This window comes from Anoplolepis gracilipes, chromosome 16, assembly GCF_047496725.1.
Source record: "Anoplolepis gracilipes chromosome 16, ASM4749672v1, whole genome shotgun sequence".
NCBI lineage: Eukaryota > Metazoa > Arthropoda > Insecta > Hymenoptera > Formicidae > Anoplolepis > Anoplolepis gracilipes.
In genome coordinates this window covers 6,530,874-6,551,159 of record NC_132985.1, presented here as the reverse complement: position 1 = coordinate 6,551,159, position 20,286 = coordinate 6,530,874, and the positions used below count along the sequence as shown (strand labels likewise).

General features: G+C 29.8%; 1 protein-coding gene across 4 annotated transcripts in view; it reads left to right on the top strand.

The window, feature by feature from the left end:
* The window catches only part of Ecr (ecdysone receptor), a 50,739-nt gene extending 32,007 nt beyond the window's left edge, over window positions 1–18,732 (top strand). For 2 of the 4 annotated variants that reach the window (XM_072907772.1, XM_072907773.1), the window contains exons 4-7: window positions 13,566–13,996; window positions 14,390–14,647; window positions 14,941–15,316; window positions 16,897–18,732. In XM_072907772.1, the coding sequence (XP_072763873.1) occupies window positions 13,566–13,996; window positions 14,390–14,647; window positions 14,941–15,316; window positions 16,897–17,138 (1,307 nt within the window). In that variant the 3' untranslated portion in view covers window positions 17,139–18,732. Of the gene's footprint in view, window positions 1–1,565; window positions 2,070–6,568; window positions 7,089–13,565; window positions 13,997–14,389; window positions 14,648–14,940; window positions 15,317–16,896 lie in introns of those variants that run through there. The other 2 variants (XM_072907775.1, XM_072907774.1) reach the window with 2 other exon arrangements.
* Window positions 18,733–20,286: the final 1,554 nt, after the last annotated feature.

Below are 20,286 nucleotides of genomic sequence, written 5' to 3'. Positions count from 1 at the left end.
AATGCATTTTTTTATTCCCGACTGTTGACCGTACGTTGTTTTATTTCATTATTTCTCATATTTCAACAACTCCCTTTTGTAAATAACTTTTTATACATGCCATTCAATATCAAAAAATGTATATTACAATATACATATATTTGCAATTTGATTATTCGAGAGACAACCGTTTCACGTGTCAAGAACGTACATATTTATGAAAAAGAAAAGATTAGGAAATAAAGTACCACATATTATACTTATTATTGTATATAAAATTATAATATATTTCGGATTTTTTTTTTTATTAATTAAGACTAAGTTTAAATTACAGTTCTAATAAAATCTACTAAAAATTGAGGATATAATTTTAATCCTTTTTTTTTTTTTTTTTTTTTTTTTTTTTTGAAATTAAGTTTTCAAAAACTTTTATTTTTATTTTTAATTATTTATAATTAAAAAAAATACGTATTTTTTGTAAAGGAAAAAGTTCGAAATTGGTCAAAGAATTCGTAAGTTTAAATGTACTTTATAACAGGCGCTGTAAGAGATAAGGTCCAATAATTTAAACGAAAAGAAGAGGAAAATGAATGAGTGAGAGACTATTAGTATACATTAACTGCACGAATTCAAAGGGACACGAAAAATTCCACCACTACTAATCTAGCGAGCGGTTGAGCAAAACCGGAACAGTCAAACGATCTTTTGTCATATTTTTACGTTTCGGGCAGAAAATCCTCGACACACATGGTCCCAAAATATTCTTTTTACGGCACGGTCGACCCAGGCTTGCAACTGGATACACCGAGGGTTGTCCTCCTTTCGCTGACCATGACCCACCCCGGTAGCCCCCGGCTAGATAGTAGCTCTCAGCCCCGTTTCAATGCTCCCCCGCGTTCGTAACTCTATCCTGACATGCGCAACGCATTCTCGCACAGAATGTGTGCGTGTGTGTGTACGTACAAGTTGCCTTATATTCACTCGCCAATTTTGCGCGCAGTATGTAACAGGTGGATGACGTCAGATGGATTAGTTATCCCTACCAGGGTGTTCTTGACAAGTTTTTTTTTTTTTTTTTTTTTTTTTTCAAGAGTTGTTGATTTTCTAGTTCAAAACCAAACTAGAGAAGGTGTAAACCTAACGGTTACGTTAAATGATTTAAGAAACCTCGTAAAAATGTACGCGCGCCCAAAGTTGCGTTTTAAACTTTAGGGAAAATGATATCAAAAAATGCAGTAGGTATATTTGCTGCAAACTTTAGCACACAGATCGAAAATTCTTACATTATTAATTCAACTTAGATCTCTAAGCCAGATGTTAAGGAATCAATGAAGAAGTAACCTTTTAGGAATCTCACAGAGATTCCTATATTACATTAATATTAATTAACTCCATTTTCAGTTTATCCCCAGAATTTAGAGAAAGAGACGACAAATTGCTATTGTAATTAATTAAATCGACGAGATTCAGAGGACCCAAATTCCTATTATGAGATGAAACAGTATTGGAATGAGTATTAGGAAACACGCACGTACACATAAGTAGAAGAGAGAGAGAGAGAGAGAGAGAGAGAGAAAATTTATTTAGGCACGAAAAGCATACCACAGCGTGGGATGCGCGTTGACAGTGAAAGTTCCAAAGACGAATCCACTCCAGCTCCAGCATCGGCAAACCGCTGCCACTGGTGCCCGCTAGCTCTCCCTTGTGTCCGTCCACTCTACTCGTTCTCTCGAGTGAGCGATTCGTGCGATCCGCCTGGCTTCAGTCGAAGGTGAACCGTCAGTGTTGCGACTTTGACGCTCGTGTGTGTCCATTACAGTTTGCAATTCCGATGAATATTATTGCGTCAGTGAATGTCGATTGATCGATACACGTACATGTGTGTGCATGTGCATGTGTATACACGAGCAATAGTAAATTTGTGTACGTCACAATGTAATCCCTCTCGCGTTTGTACCAAGGTATCCAAATATTTACAAAGAATTATAACCAAGTACAGAGGGTTCTTTAACAATCGCAGAAAAAGGATCAGTGAATCATGTATGAATTTTAAAAAAATCTAAAAAATTTTTAAAAATTTCAAATGAAAGGTATAACAAAATTGTTAAAAATAGCGGCTTAATAATGATCTTTATAGAATTTTTAACAGATCAGTTTGAGAGCCTCAGGTCAAAATGCTGGTCAATACTGGTAAAGAATTCAGGTCAAAAAATCCTATACTGGGTAAAGATCTCAGATCAAAGAAACCCCATACTGGTAAAGATAGATCTCAGGTCAAAAAATCTATACTTTAAAATCGCCGATTATAACGGAATGTCTTCTACATAATCTATATATATTGTAAACATTCCGCAAAAACAATTAGAGGTAATTTAAAGATGGCCTTAAAATGTTGAAAATAGTAATTATACGTGGCCAACTCTGGTTTGTCAAATATTCTACGACGAGAGACGCCGATATTGTTGCTGGTTCAGAAACCGTGATACATGATGATGAGTTTGCCGCCATGTTTTAGCGCGTGTCTACCTAGAATGTGTCTACCTGCGTGTCTATGTGCGTGTGTTAATGCATCCACACCCCCACTAATAGACACACGTACACACTGCACGCGATGATGCAGCAGCAGCAGCTGCTTCGCTTAGAATCTTTGGACTGACCCGAATACTCGAGAAAAAAGCAGTTGCTCGTTTGCCGTTCTTTCATTCATTTCTGTTTCACTTCGCATTCACTTCCGTTTCAATTGATATTCGATACATAATTATAACCAGAGTATAGAAATAATAATATATAATTTGCGCCAGTGTGTTTGTATTATTTTCGAAATTTGTTTTGTATTTATTATTGATATATTTTATTATACATTTTTGTTAGAATTTTATTTTGTATTATTTCTCTCTTAAATTTTTATATTTACTTGTATTTTATGAATATTTGAAATCTGAAATTCGTAATATTACACTTTTTATTTTACAAGAAAAACAATAAAAGAGATACTAAAGTGGAAAAAACATAAAGAAAGATAAATAGAGAGCGATATGGATAAACGAGCACGTACCAGATAACTGTAGAATATTTTTGTGATATTTGGAAAATTTTTTAAAGAAAACTTTCAATTTATAATGTACGAAGATGATTCTAATAATCAACACTTATATGTCGATTTTTCCATATAAATAAAAATGGATATATTATTTGAAGTAATAAAAAGCAATATTAAAAATAATATAATACACGTGATAAAACGTACGCAGATAATTTTTTCTAAAAGAGATATATGAAAAATAATAGAGATAGGAAGAAAGAATAACGACAAATTCGAACGAATGGTAAAGATGTTCAATCATAAATGGAAAAGTAGAGCGAAGAAAGATGCTGACCCCGGTACTTTCCTTATATTCTATCTTACACAACTTCCACGAGGAGAGATCGCGGTCAAATCTACTTGCCGTTATTTGAAAATAGTGCAAGTGTTCTCTTGCCTTTTATTTTTCTTACAACCTTTTTATAATATATATCAATCAAGCTGCATATTTGTTCACATTTCTCTCTTTTTTTCATTGGCATAACTCTTACTTACTTTATTTTACTTTAATACTTTATGCTCGTTACATTCATGTGGGAATATTTTGTGATTCATGACAATTTTACGCATGAGTTTTCAAGTGTCTCTAAACATTTTTACGGAATAGTCATAATATATAAATTATGCAGAGTTATATTCCATAATGTAATCGGAGATTCTTTAAAATATATATTTCTTTTTTTTTTTTTTTTTTTATCAATTTGACGTAGAGTTTTCAAATTGATTTGATACGAAACTCTAAGAAAGATCATTATTAACCGCAATTTTTAATTTTATACGTTCTTATAACTGTTTTTATTAAATTAAAATTTTGTTAAAATTCTGTTTGAAATTGATTATATTATTTTGATATATATTTTTAATTAGCTTTCTTGAAAATTAATCGCATACAAATTTTTTTTAATTACTTTTATTTGGAAATTATGTTATTATATTCATCATCTTTTTATTAAGAAAACATTGATCTTAATTAGATATGTATATGATTATTTATGATGATATATCTGCTCGGGATATTTATTTTTTCATTTATAGTAAAACTGAGCACAAAATATGTTGCTAAAAAGCTTTATAATAATATTAAATTAAAATATAAAATATTCTCTGATGGTTTATTTTTTGAAGTTTTGGACTGAAAGTCCCTTTCGCAAAGAATTTCTAACATTTTCAAAACTCAATGGGCCAGTCTTTATATAATTAGTAAAATTTAAAAAATCTAATATATTTAAAATACAAATAAATATTATTATTAAAAATCATTTTAATAATCGATCCAACACACGAACACACAAAAATATATAGATATTTGTATATAATACACATGTTTATCATACGCAGAAATCAAATCTTTTAATTTTACAATTCTTTTCCTTAAACTGTATTTAATTTTTGATATAATCATTTAAAATTTTTATTTTTAATATGTAATATTAATATACAATTAATATACTACTTTATAAAATATTTAATAAAATTTTCTTGTAGAATTTTATACATTGTACTTATTCAGTTAAATTATATATTTATATAATATTATGCAAAGTTATATACTTAATATTAATTTTATATACTTAATATTATACAAAGTTTTGTATAACATTTAATTATAAAATGTGTGTACGTGTAAAACATAAAATTTTTAATTGCCTATTATTTAGTCTGCCTTGTATCGAATCTACATATGCGTGCATTTGCTTATACGTTAGAAATATCTTAATACAAGAAATTATACAATTAAAACTTACGCGAAGCATATTTAGAAAAATAATCTAAATAATATTAAAAAATCTACATTATTTTCAAATTTTTACGTTCTTTTAAAAAAATCGAAATCATATTAGATGATAATTAAATAATATACATATATATATATATATATATATATGCAAAATCGAGCCTAATATATTTACATGCAGTCAAATAAAACAATTACTTTTTATTTGCTTAAATTGGAAAAATTTTATATTATATTCTTTTTTCTATTATATCTTTTTTTCCGAAACATTACTGACAATTAAGCAGAAATAAGACACGCTTAATATTTTGTCCACCTCATCAAATTTTATAAATGAAAATATAAGAAATTCAACATCGTTCTTATTTCTATTCAAACTTTAGAATTCAATCTCAGCATCAATTTCTGAATCTTACTAATTATATAATGACGTGGAATGGTGGGTTATTAAACTCCCATGTGAGTAAAATCACTTCGTTCGTTGATTTCATTATAATAATCTGGAAAAAATTAATTAAAGTTTATTTAACACTGACATTTAAAGCATCTTGGAAAACATTCGAAGATAAATGCGAATATCATTATTATAAAGTACTTTTTCAGCTGACTTAAATTAACTAGGTATAACAATAAATTGTGTGTGTGTGAAGCTGGCGTATCATTTCGTGGAAACTCATAAATAATTAAGAGTTCTGACCTTATTTTCAATAGTTCTAGAGTTCCTGATAATTTAAACAAATAGTTCTGGCGATTAAAGCAAAAAAATGTTTGCTGTCAGTAATTGTAGAAAATTAAAAGATCTATAGTTCTAAATGAGTTCTAAAAAGAGTTCTGCCATCTAAAAGCAGGAAAATATTAATTAAGGTAAAATAAAAAACAAGGAGTCCCATAGATACAGATATCGAGGTGAGATGTCGGTCGATTATCAAAAGTTCTGCTTAATATAAAACAGTTCTCATATAGTTCTGGGCTTGTACAATGCCTTTCCAAAAGAGTTCTGACTTTTAAAATAATTAGATAATTTTTTAATTAATTATTATATCCTGAAAAAGGTAAGATGCTGCGTGAAGGTAAGATCTTGCTTTAATCGCCAGAACTATTGAAAATAAAGTCAGAACTCTTAATTATTTATGAGTTTCCACAAAATGATACGCTAGCTTCACACACACACACACACACACACCAATAAATTTTATAAATCTTAAACAATGATTAAAATTTGAAGTCATTTATTTTGCAAATTAAAAAGTAGCGTCAGATAATAATGTTTGTTGAAATTTTATTTCTTAATAATCTAATCAAAATTTGTCAATTGTTCCATAAGACGCGTTATATATTGATATTATTACATATCCTTTGTTTTCTTTATCTTTTTATAATTGGCATTATATAAGAGGTTTGATCAAACATTTCTTGATTTATCTTTCATAAAATTGTTGCTTCTTTTTCTAAAAGAACTTTTTGATGGAATATAAGAACGAATTATACGATATGCTCGAAGTTTTACGTCTTTCGACTCTTTTAAAATTGACCCTTTAGATCTTCTTCAGAGAAAGAAATAAGAATTTTATCTGATTCTTGTATACTTAAATTGTTGTATTCTACAATTTATTCTTTTTTGCTGTTCGAATATATATTTATGTATTCTAAAATCCATTCATATATAACTCATGTAATTCTCCTATTCGCGGAGTGTTGTACGCGAAACTGAACAAATGTGGGAGAAACTTTGGATAGAAGCTGGATTTTCAATATTTGATCCTTTTCTTCAGGATTTTACACGAAAGAAAAAGTGATGATTCCGTGAAGGATGCAAAGAACTCGGAACAATAATCCATATGTGATTCATTATATTCACTCATAATTGCCTTCTGGATGGCGTGTTTATTAAGGACGATTTTCAATATTGATCGCGAAACATCGAAGTTTGATACTAAATAATAGACGGTGAAAAGAAATATTGAAAGGTGAAGGAGAACGGTGAGATGCTGCAGACAATGCCACGGGGACCACCAATTGGGTTTAACAGCAGATTCATCAAAAGATATGCCGGAAGTTTTCAGGAATCTAGTCCGGAAGTGTCGAGTAGCGATACGTACTCGTCGAGATTTCAAGCGGATTCGAGCGCCCCGGTGCGTGAAGAGAATCCCCAACTTTGGGATTTAGATTGTCATCGGGGTGTCGATCTTAGGACACAACCGAACACTAATCACTATCGTACTGTCACCACCAACACCGCGGAATTAACAAATAACAATCATCGAGCTTCACCGTTTCCTGTCTCGATCCAAGGTAAATTCAATCGATCCTCCTGATGATGGAATTTTAATATTATAATATTATTATAATATTTAATATTAATATTTAATATTATAATATTATATCTTTGCGTGAGTAATTATTGGACTCATTATGTACGTTTTGACAATTTAAAAAATTTTTAAATGTAGCTAAAAAACTCACTTGATCTTTATAAAATCGTGTAAAGAGTACGCAATCACGTTTACAGCTCATTTACATTTAAAATGATTGCGCGAAATTAACTTAATAAAACATGGTTTTTTACATGAATAAATTCACGTTTTTAAAATGCTTTTTCTTTACAAAATTTATGATAATAATGTTACAGATACAATTTTGTGGCATTTAAAAATCTAAATGTAATGAAAATAATAATAATAAAAAAACCTTTTTATATAAATATTCATAAATCAGTTTCGATGATACTCATCGATCAAAATCGATATGCTTTCAATTAGCTTCAATTATCTCAATTTCTAAACATGCTACTAAATACTTCTGTAAAAATATATATACATATGTGTGTGTGTGTGTGTGTGTGTATATATATATACACACATATTGTATGTATGTGTATCATACTTATTTTGAATTTTCTATAAAACATATCAAAAAGCTCTATCAAAATTAAAAGGACATTTTAATTCTAATTCTTTATCCCGACATGTCTACTGTGAGAAATTAAATTTGAATGTATATATGACATAATTAAATTATAATTTATTGTTAATCCATATTACCTAAACTTGTTCTTATCAATTAAGAAGAAATGAATATTAAAGATAATATTGACTTAAATATACCTCCATTTCCGGAAAACATTTATAATAAATCGTAGGTAAAAAATAAATATACCAGAATAAATTGCTAATTAACTATTTAAAGATAAGTTACAGATTTGAAAAATATTAAATTTATATATATATATTGTATATATAGACGCATCAAAACATCAGAATCTATAATCAATATAATAATAAAATAGTTAAAAGAAGATAAGTGACAATTGACATCTCAAATTGTTTTCCGAATTATAATTGTTACCGAAATATCTTAATTTCTAAAATATTTGTTCGTAAAATAATTGAAAGTCCTCTTCAACGCTCATATTGTTACAAGAATAAATTACATTAATTCAAGCAACTAATTACTCGAGTTTGATATTAATTCTTTCTCGAATTAATACTCTCGAGATGTACCACTTCCACAAACTTATTTTGCGAGCATTAAATTCTAAAATAATGTGCCTTTAAAAAACTCGATGGCAATTAATTCTAGTATATTTGTTTGTTTATTTATTCGTTATATTTGCTATTTATTTAATACACCATGTTTTTCAGAAGTGAAAATATACAATGTTAAGTCAGTATCATAGTCTTTAATATAACATAAATTTTCTATTAATTCTTAGGAACAATAAATTTGGAATAATTAATAAATTACCAATGTTATACATCCAAATTTAATTTCTTCTAAGAATGTCAGATTAATGGAAATCTCATTTGCACATGTCTATTTGTAAGACAAGAAGGGGGTCAATATAATTTAATGATACTATAAAGTACTTGAAAATTGGCTCGGTATTATTAAATTTCCTAGACAGAGCCAAGCTTATCAAGAACAGATTTTGCATGATTCTTGCGCTACAAAAGCAGAAAAGCAACAGATTTGACACACTATTATCATACTATCGGCAAAATACTCGGTAGAATATAATATTTTGCTAACAAAATGTCATGAAGTAAATTCAAGGTAAAAGTCAAGCAGACTTTTGGACAATGCGGTTTAATTCAAATTGGCAAAGAGAATTGATCATTATTCTCTGCAATCACAATTACATTGCCAATCGAATACGAGCTCAATTCTTTTTGAACACTTATACTCGACGTTGACAGTTATTGATATATGATGGTTATTTTATAATATAAAGTATTTTTCTCAAGAATTTTGATTATTGATTATTTTATTATATTGAGATTATATTAGAAAGTTAAAAGTGAAAAGTTTAAACAATTGTATCCTATATCATAAATGCTAATGTATATTCTTTTATAAAAAGAAAATAATTAAAAATCTTAAACATTTTAATCATTAAATTTAAAATGTTTTTCCAACTCCACTTGCTTATATTCTTACTCAATAACTTCATAAATCTTAAGTCCCTTGACAAGAGTTTGTTAACATCACTTTTAGAAAATTCATCATACAAAGTATATCCCAAATAGAGGCTGGTCGTAATAACATTATTCCTTGTAAAATTAAAAGTTTGCTAATATGTTAACATTTTATTATTTCTGAAAACGTCAACAGATTTATGTTAAGATGTTTTTAACTGTTATTAAAAAATAGAAAGCTTTTGACAAATTAAATATTATGCATACAAGTAAACCGAAACATTTGTAATAGATTATTTAACATCTTTTTATTGAATATCTAATATTCGGATATTCAATTGAACTAAAATATTGAATGTTAAAATTTCAAAAGTTATACGTCAAATTATTACTTTTTCTCATGTTTTCGTTGAAAACAAATAGTTCAATAAAACAAACCTGTTGATGTGTCACAGATATCAGGTGTAAGACCTTTCGGTGATCTTGGTACTGTAACATTCCCATTGACAGAAATAAATTAATGCTTTGTGACTTTCGTAAAATTGAAGAAAAAAAAAAAAAAAAAAAAATCAGTAGGAAGCAATATATTTCTTTATTTCTTCAGCTTCTGCCAAGAAGGGACTTGGTGGTTACAAAAACACCCTTCATCTGCTTCTTCTTTCCAATATTTATTCTCTGTAGGAAGCAATATATCATTAATCTATAAATTCGTCTAGCGTGTAGATATTTTCCAAGGATTCCAACACGTGAATCTGTTTCTTTTTTTTTCTCCGCCTCGTACGGGTTTACGTCTACGTCTTTCCATTTCCTCTTTTCGCACGCTCGCTTAACCAGTCTACCATCTCCTCTGATCTCTGGAAGGAAACGAGGCAGTGTTCACTGGCCTGTTTTAGCTTTCGTCTCTCAGCACAGTGCGATGCGGTGGGAGAAATAGAGAGGGAAAAACTCGCCATTTGTTAGGTAAGACAAGAGAACAAGGAGGACACGAGTGGCTGTGTGTGTCCGCTTGTATAGATATTCACCAAGAGAGCCAGAGTCAAGGCCGCTCACTGCTATGTCGTGAGAGAGAGGTACTAACCAACATGGAAACCTTGCTGAGGAATATTGAAGCCAGCAACCGTGCGTCGAGTTCGCGCGTCGAGTCTTTCTGGGCTTGTAGTCTAGAAACACACGCGCAGTTGCCGATCGTAAAACTCGAAATTTGCATTCGAGTCTGCTTCCGAAATATTTATTAATTACCTTGCGAATAATTTGCATTCTACAAGCTCGCGTACTAATAATCGCCTCGGTTCTATTCGCTCCTTTTATTATTTTCCAATAAATATTTATCTTCTTATCACTTGCAGAAAACACCTGACAGATAGTTCGATTAATGTCGAGATGAACAGTTCATTGTTATGAGATAATAATATGTTGTGGGATAACTCTTTTTTTTTTTTTTTTTTTTTTTTTTTTTTTTTTTTATTGTAAAGGAAAAGAGATCGTTATGTTAATTGTACTTTTATAAGTTTTAATAATATTATTACTTCGTCAAACTTTGAGAAACATTTTTAAAGTTCTGTCGAAGTTTTAATTTTGATTATAACCGAAGAATAATTTTTTTGTTACCTCTATTTCCTTTTTATGTGAAATTTAGTTTTTTACAGAATTACTTGTCATTATATTTAATTATGCGAAATGCATTATAAAGGTCTTTGTGCCTTGTTTCGATGTCTTCATTAGACCAAAACTAACTTTAAAGTGAAAGAAAATCTATCGTTATAAAAATAATGTATGATGGAAATGAACAATGCAAGAAAAAAATACACAATTATAAATATTTTTTTCTCAATTTATTATTTATCTTGCAAGTTATCAATATATTATTTAATTGTAAAGATTATATAGGCTATAAGAAATTCCAAGAATATAAAAATCATGAATCACTGAAGAGTAAACTAATAATTTTTAACAGAGAGAGATAGGGAAAGAGAATAAGAAAGAGGAGAGAGAATCTTAAAGGGAGATGATTTAATGATTTGAAAAAAAAAAAAAATAGTAACCGAAATACCATATAAAAAATGGACAAAAAGGTACTTTGAATTGAATTTATAAATAATTTATGCTCATCCCTTATTATATTTGTGACTTATACAGTTTAGATTAAATGTTTGTGGTACAGAAAGATTTTCTGTAATATGCGTTTATATTTTACAATTAAAAAAAAAAACAGATAAATAGTAATATATACAGACAGTAATCGATTATGATAAAAATAGCACGATTATTTAGTTTAGGCTGACTTTATCATCAGTCAATTTTTATCCGCCCGCATGCAGACATTGAGCTCCATAACATACTGACAAGTGAGCCTTCAAGGGTGGGGGAATGACCCAATTCATAGAAAAGGACACGTACATACACGTTGTGCGTGGATTGCTATCTTTGTCAGGGATTCGCTGATTGGCTGATACCATTATAGTATCATAGTCAAAAACATTGGCTACACATGCACGCTTCTCTCTGCGTCTCCACTTTATTTGAGAAAGATAAAATAAAATTCGCAACTTAATTTGAATTAATAAATAAAACCAAAGCATATTCCAAAGGAGCTCGCTTTTATCGTTAAATATCCGATGAGAAATGTTTTTAGTTCAGATGCTATCTAATGTGTGTAAAGAGAGAGAGAGAGAGAGAGAGAGAGAGAGAGAGAGAGAGAGAGAGAGAGAGAGAGAGAGAGACACACACAGAGATCTGATCAAAAATATCTCCCTGTCTCTTTCTAATTTTAATAACCCTGATTTTTTTGTAAGATAGTATATTGTTGTCAAGCTCCCTGGCCTCACGTATTTACATATGTTTGTATATGTATATATATATATAGGTAGGCACTGTTTATACTTAATGCAACCGTGCATATATATATATATATATATATATATATATATATATATATATATATGTATGTTTTATGTATCGAAACATATACATATATCTGTAGTTGTGTGTTCATACTTTCACCGACCATGACTTCTAACTTGCCTACGCCTCACTCGGCGAATGGAAATAGATAAAAGAGGTAATAGAGACGCGTAACGATATCGCTATAAAGGTTACGGAAACCTGTTCGTCTATCTAGTTGATAGGAAGGGAGAGTTGCTACGCATATATGTTCTTATTAGATATCTTAGTAGATATTACAATTGCCATTTTCGAGTAATAGTAATATTCGACATGAGATATTTTGGCTATTACATATACATTATATATATAATATTATACGTTATCAATCTCTAGTAAAACACTTAATCTTAATTTTTTAATTATTATTATAATATATCATATAATCTTATTTTTTAAATTAATATTATAAACAGAAAACTAATAATATATAAGATTATAATTGTATAAAAAAAATAATATAATTGCTTGGAAAAAGTTTAAATATCTTTTTCAAAAGCCAATGCCTAAATATATAAAATAAATATATTAAAATATGTTTTTGCGTTGAAAAAAAAATTAGTTATTTAGAAATAATTTATTTAATTTATTTAAGTGTTTTTATTACATTGGTGGATTACTATGGATTAATTCAGCTTTATATTTACTTAAAAATGTATATGATTATTATTTGTAAGACACCAACTAGAAAGTCTGTAAATGTTTATGAAAAAATTATATATATATATATATATATATATATATAATATACACATTAAAAATTATAATACTACATCCATGAGCAAAATATTATTAATATTAATATCCTCTCCAGAAGAATAAAGAGGGACAAATTAGAATTTCAAAAATGAGATTTAATTTATATTACTTGACATAAGAAATTTCAATGCCCTATGCACGAGAAATCGATTTTATAGGAAAACTTTATTATTTATGAAACTGACATACATCCTGGCGTTGGCTTTTAATAACCTGCGAAATTTCAAAGTTGTGTTTTCACGTAGAACTTTTATCAATTTAATTTGTTTGTCAAAATATTATAATGAATTAATAATTGTAATTAATTGTTATAATATACTACAGAACAATATAAATTAATTTCAAATTTAATGTATGTAATGTGTGTAAGTTAATTTAAAATTTGCAAGTATTTGAGAACTTTATTGTTGGATATAATATTTTCTCATCAAAAATATACCCCAGTATATCAATTTCTATTCACATTATTATATATGAGCAACAAAATCAATTAGGGAAAATGTCTATTATTTAATTTATATTAAAGAGGAAAAAAAAGAAGATTTTACACTTATTGATAATTGCAATAAACATATAATCTGCAACAAACATATAATTGCCTCAATCAAACATATTTATATCTGTTGTTAATATAAACTTATATTTTCTATTTCAGGTAGGGACGAACTGTCTCAGTCGGGTTCAATAAACGGCTATGGAAATAATTCCGGGGGTAATGGCGGCGGAGGTGGCGGTGGCAGCGGGGGTGGAAGCGGTGGTAGTAGTGAAGGATGTGACTCAAAGAAAAGGAAAGGACCTACCCCACGGCAACAGGAAGAATTGTGCCTTGTATGCGGCGATCGTGCGTCTGGTTATCACTACAACGCCCTGACGTGCGAGGGTTGCAAAGGATTTTTCAGACGCAGCATCACCAGGAACGCTGTATACCAGTGCAAGTATGGCAACGGCTGCGAAATCGACATGTATATGCGCCGTAAGTGTCAGGAGTGCAGACTGAAGAAATGCCTGACGGTCGGTATGAGACCGGAATGCGTTGTACCCGAGTACCAATGTGCGGTAAAGAGAAAGGAGAAGAAAGCGCAGAAGGTAGAACACACAACCATCAAATATTTTATATTATACAATGTCCCTTTTGAGGAGGTGTCGTTATATTTTTTTTCTTTTTTTTTTCAAAGAAATTTCCTTTATAAATATTTTTAATTTCTTATAACACTTATACTTTGCCTCAAAGCTTTATGTAAATAGTTAATATTTTGGAAAAAATATTAAAATGTTCAATTTTAAAAGCCAAATTGTATTAAATCTATATAAAAAATTAGAACGAGTAGAAAGAAAATAAATTATTTAATTCCACTGCTTTAGAATAAAAATTTAAATTGCATGCGAAATCACTTAAATATTTAATTTCCTATTTTTATGATTTTTTTGGTACCTTTACTTTCTTATCATTTACTTATATCATAATGTGTTGTTGTGCAGGAAAAGGACAAACCAAACAGTACGACGATGAATGGTTCACCAGGCAGCGCCGGAATGGGTGACCAGATGAGCTTAAAAGTCGAGCCAGCGGAATCCGAATCGTTGTCCATGTCTGGAAGTAGTGGCATTCTCACTCCTGTCAGCTGTCATAGTTGTGTCAAGCCTGTTAGTCCTGAACAAGAGGAACTAATAAATAGGCTCGTAGCTTTTCAATGTGAATTTGAGCAACCAAGCGAAGACGATCTGAAAAGGATTACCGTATGTATTCTGCCTCTTGTAGACTGCATGTATTGCCTATAAATCCTTCTATCTTTTATTATTAATTTTCTTATACGTTCATTGCAGACTTTTTATAAAAAAAAAAAAAAAAAAAACTGAATTTACAAAAATCTAGGCTGCAATTTTAAATAAAAATATGTATATGTATATATCAATTTATATCTAATTATATAAATTATGTTAGGTCCTGTACAGATTTTTAATTTCATGTGTTTAACGATTAGTACGATAAGCAATTTATCATTTAACGTAACGCGTTTGATCTCTTTCAGAATACACCAATGGAAGGCGAAGACCCGAGTGACTACAGTTTCAGGCACATCACTGAAATTACAATTCTGACCGTTCAATTGATCGTTGAGTTCTCGAAGAGGTTACCCGGCTTCAACGAGCTGATGCGCGAAGATCAGATTACCCTGTTGAAGGCATGTTCCAGTGAAGTGATGATGCTGCGAATGGCAAGAAAGTACGACGTGCAAACCGATAGCATCATTTTTGCCAACAATCAACCATACACGCGTCAGAGCTATAATGTCGCCGGAATGGGAGACACCATCGAGGATCTTTTACGATTCTGCCGTCAAATGTATACTATGAGGGTCAACAATGCCGAGTACGCTTTACTCACCGCTATCGTCATTTTCTCAGGTCCGTCTATATATTTATCATGATCAAATATCGTTATATAAATAAATAGTTAAAATAATTTAGCGATTAACCACAATTAGGCTTTAACTTCCAATATATATTAGATTTTAAATATGTCCATAAAAGAGATGTTCATATATAATGGTATAAAATATCATCAATAATCATTTCTTTCTTTTCTTTAAAATCTCTTTCAATAATCTTTATATTTTACAAATAAACAGTGCCTTAGCAAAAGGACAGAAATTTATTCTTATATAAAAATATTTTACAGAATAACAATTTTAATTCACTCAATGCGTTAGTATTGTATTATAAAAACTATTTTATAAATCGATATTTTTATTTAGCTTAACGCTCTAATATCGCGACAGAAAAAAATCTTCGCTTTTTGTACATATACGCACTCGAATGGAGTGATTTATACATTTGTTACTGTGAAAAACAAAAACAAAATATTTTTTTAAATTATATACTAGATAATATGAAAATAACAAGAATGTTAAAAAGAGAAAGAATTTTTGAAAAAATATTCTTTTTTAATCTTTTATATTAAAAGTTTTTTTTCTTTTTGAATGTCCATCTTTTATTTCTAAATGAATTCAACACGTTATTTTTTTTAAATTTTTAAAAGGTTGAAACGACCATCTTTTTTTTTTTTAATTGTAAAAGATAACGATCCTAAATAGTTGCAGCAAAATTAAAAATGATGCTTAAATTTTGTTCTACATATCTTTATATACATGTATAAATTTTATATACATACATATATATATATATATATATATATATATATATATATATATAAAAGATTTTAATTGATTGCAACAAGTATATGCAATATTTAAAAATTTTTTTCTCTAAAATGAAGAATTAAAAAAGTTTTAGATATGTATTCGTTTTATTTATTTTACTAACTCATTTTACTAACTTTATAAGTACACTCCTTTGTTCTTGTATAATCTTTATATTTTATATGCAATATATCTTGTCACTTTATAGAACTATATACATTTAAAACTTTAATTTTAATAATTTTTGTCATCAATTATATATCAAATTAAAGAAGCAAATTGTGAGACATTATATTCTTTATTATTCAATATTTTATCTAAAAAAATGATTGTTTTCCTTATTTCTTAATATTCTCGGATTCTTTGATAAAAAACTGAAGTCTATCTTTTTTTTTATAAAAATACGTAGCCCTCAATAATTGCTGAGCAATTAACGATTTAAGAGAACTTTTCTCATAAATTAAGCATTTTATAACTGATGAAGGATAAGTCATAAAACTATTAATTGTATGTAGATTCTACATTTTTACAGAATTTAAATATAAAACTTAGTTATAAAGATAAGTTAAAGTTAAACTTAGTTGTAAAATATAATATATTAAATATTCTACGGAAAATGTGTGGAGAGAATTGATGACATCTTTTAATGAAATTCATTATTTAATGAGACCTCCTGTCTTTTATCAATTGAGGAACACATACGCAATAATAATATTTGAGTGTGCCAATCTCATTATTTCTATTATTTCACATAATTAAAATTTAATAATAATTATTGCTTTACAGAAAGACCCAGTCTGTTGGAAAGCAGAAAGGTGGAGAAGCTTCAAGAGATCTATTTGAAGACGCTGAAAGCGTACGTGGATAATCGTCGGCCAAAGTCCAGTTTAATCTTCGCTAAGCTCCTGTCAGTTTTAACCGAACTTAGAACTCTTGGCAATCAAAACAGTGAGATGTGCTTGAACTTGAAATTTAAGAACAAGAAGCTGCCAGTTTTCCTCGCCGAAATCTGGGACGTAGCGCCCTAGTTTCCCAGTCGCCGATTAACGGCAATTGCGCCGGTCGGCTGAACAAATCTTTTGACGTCGTAATAGCAGCGGCAGCGGCATCAGCAGCAGCAGCAGCAGCAACAACGGCGTCGATGGACGCATGGACGTGGAAAACGGCCTGCGCGACTCTTGTACTAGTGCACCACTATGCCACTGCCTCACCGTCGCAAGTCAACATATTGTATCAGACGCTGTTCTAGATTCATTACGATCATTTGTTCTTTCTCGATGATCGATCACCTCTAGGTATCATCCTGGAATAATCGATCTTTATATGGTTAGGATGTAAAAATAAGCATAAAGCCGGCCCTGCACTCGCGTGTGACGCAAAACGAATCGTAATTCCACAGATTCAGATATGCGGATGTGAAACTGTGAAAGAGAGAATTGCATCAAGGATTTATAAAAATGATGCAAATGATGAGAATGTATTAATGAGGATATACACAATTTAAAAAAAAAAGAAAAAAAACACCTGTGATAAAAGAGTTGATCCACATAGTACCACGAAACGAGGATTCAGAGAATTGAGGCTTTAGCCTCTACCAAAGATCCGTAACATCAACAACTTGAACGTGATATCAAATCAGTATGATCCATAGAAACTGATCTTTGGAGAAATCTAGCTATCTATCTATTAAAATCTTTAACCTCCATAGTATTCATCTATCAAAGATTCTATTTAAATCGAGTTGCTCACTTTGAGCCACGAGCCAGCCGTACCGGTACTTTCTCTTGCTCGCAAAGTCACATATATTCTGATACTCGCGTAAGTAAATCCACGCGAGTCATTTAGGGCCGGCTCGAGGACGAAGAAAAAGCCCTGCATATTGGAAACGTGTGCATTTCGACCTGGAGCGGGAGAGGAAGCATCAACAAGAGCAAAGGATTATACGCTGTTGTGAGAGAAGGCAGTGGCGCGGCCCAGGCTGTGATACATAGAGAACAGTACAGAGAATGAAGATATATAAAGAAAGCTACCTGCAATTTACATTTTATCGCTATGTCTCCTACCTGGATACATCCTTACATACAATCGATATGTAAATGTAATGTATTATATGATATAAGGTATTGATATATTGGATGAATCACATTTGTCATAAGAAAAATGAATAGTGACAAGTGTGGTTAATGTAAGAGAGGGAAAGAAATAGAAGGATATAGTAACAGGGTGAGAATAGAAGAATCGTGATAATGTGGTGAAGAGTAATTATTTAAGTAATCGGCGATACCGCTCGCAAAAATAATAATAAAAAAAAAGAAAGTTCGAGAATTAAAATCTTTAGTCAACAGTAATACGATATTCTCCCAAGTTTTGACTGTAAACAGAGAGCGAAGATGAAATAAAGCCTGTAAAGTGTTCGCTGTTGAGCAGCGTCGCACAAATGGAGCGCAAAGTTAAAGAAAGAAAACGATACATAACAATACCATAGAGTCTATATCACGCATACACATACAGCATAATATATCTTGCTAGCATATACATTGTTCATATAGAGAGAGAGGGAGAGAGTGCGAGAGGAGCATGCATGTGTGCGCGGACGTAAAGAAAGAGAGAGAGAGAGAGAGAGAGAGAGAGAGAGAGAGAGAGAGAGAGAGAGAGAGAGACTAGAGCGAAGGCCAGAAAATTAGAGTCAAAGGTTGAAAAGGATCTACACCGCAGCAGGATAACGCGTCTTGGAATTCTATATATTAATATTTTTACTAATACAGATCATAAAAATGTTTAGGACGTCCCCTTCCCCCCTAAAAAAAAAAAAAGATAAAAAGGCTAGAAAAATGAAATTATTTTCGCGAGATATATATTTTTTACGGGATATAACATGTTTAAATGTTATAAAACACAGATAACTGTTTGATATGTATTACTTTTTTTTACGAAAATACAATATTCGTAAAATAAGTAATGCAGAAGGCACAGAAGAATATTTTATGTCATGTATTATAATATTTCTTTTTTTTTTTTATTTTTATTTTTTCACATACACCGTTTATGCTAAAATTTTAACAAAAAATATGTTTTTAAAATATATAAAAATGAAATATATATGTATATATGCGGGACGTCCTACAAAGATATGCGAGGAAATATAACGATATTCGTGAAGAATATGATGTCTTTTTTATGGGGCAACTGATATAAGACACTCCGATTGTTCTCAAACAGAAATATGGGAATACATAATATTTTTTTTATTAAGGAAAAGATATATAAATATATATATATTTTAAGTAAATAGAGTAAACCAATTTTGAATTATCGTTTATTGAGTCGAAAATTGTACAGCGAATGATGTATAATAATAATTTACGATTTATCGCATCTATTACGTTTTATTTGTGTGCACGCACTTTTGTGTATGCGTATGAGTGGGTGTGTGTCTGTGTGTGTGATCTATTCTATATGCTATTATCTGGAAAAAAAATTACGATTTGAAGGAATGTTAAGAATCTGAGAATCGATGAATTCAAGAAATTAAAAAATTTCAGAATTGTTTTGTCGAATGTTATTTACTATTTGCGCTACACAATTTTCGATGGAATAAATCGAAATTTAAAGTCGGCTTCCTCCATTCGTTATAAACAATCGAAGATTAAATTTTATAAGATAGTTAAGAAATGACGCATGATACATGATTACGCTTGAGACAAATCGATCACCTTTCATTCCAAATTGATGGAAATAACGAAAGCAATCGAGCGAGAGAAACCGACGTGGCGATCGATTATTTAGAAATACAATAAAATATAAGAAGTACAGTAAAACAAAAGTGATGAAATTCGTTGACTTGAATTAATTCTCGAGCGGCTGCACTTTTAAAAGAATAATTAGTTACTTGCTTATTATTATCATTGTTAAAATGTTTTACGTTATATTTATTAGGTTCTCAAAAATAAATTCTTTTATGTATATATTTTTTATGTTGTAAAAATTGAAATAGTTATAGAATATATATTATTAAAAAAATAAGGTTGAAAAAAATGTTTGTCTAAATAGTTTTATCAAAATTTATAAAGTTTATATTTATGATATTTTTGTTGAAATATTGATTAATCAATGTGTTATAAATATACATATATATATATATATGCTCCCGCTTGAGATTTAAATCTTCCATAAATC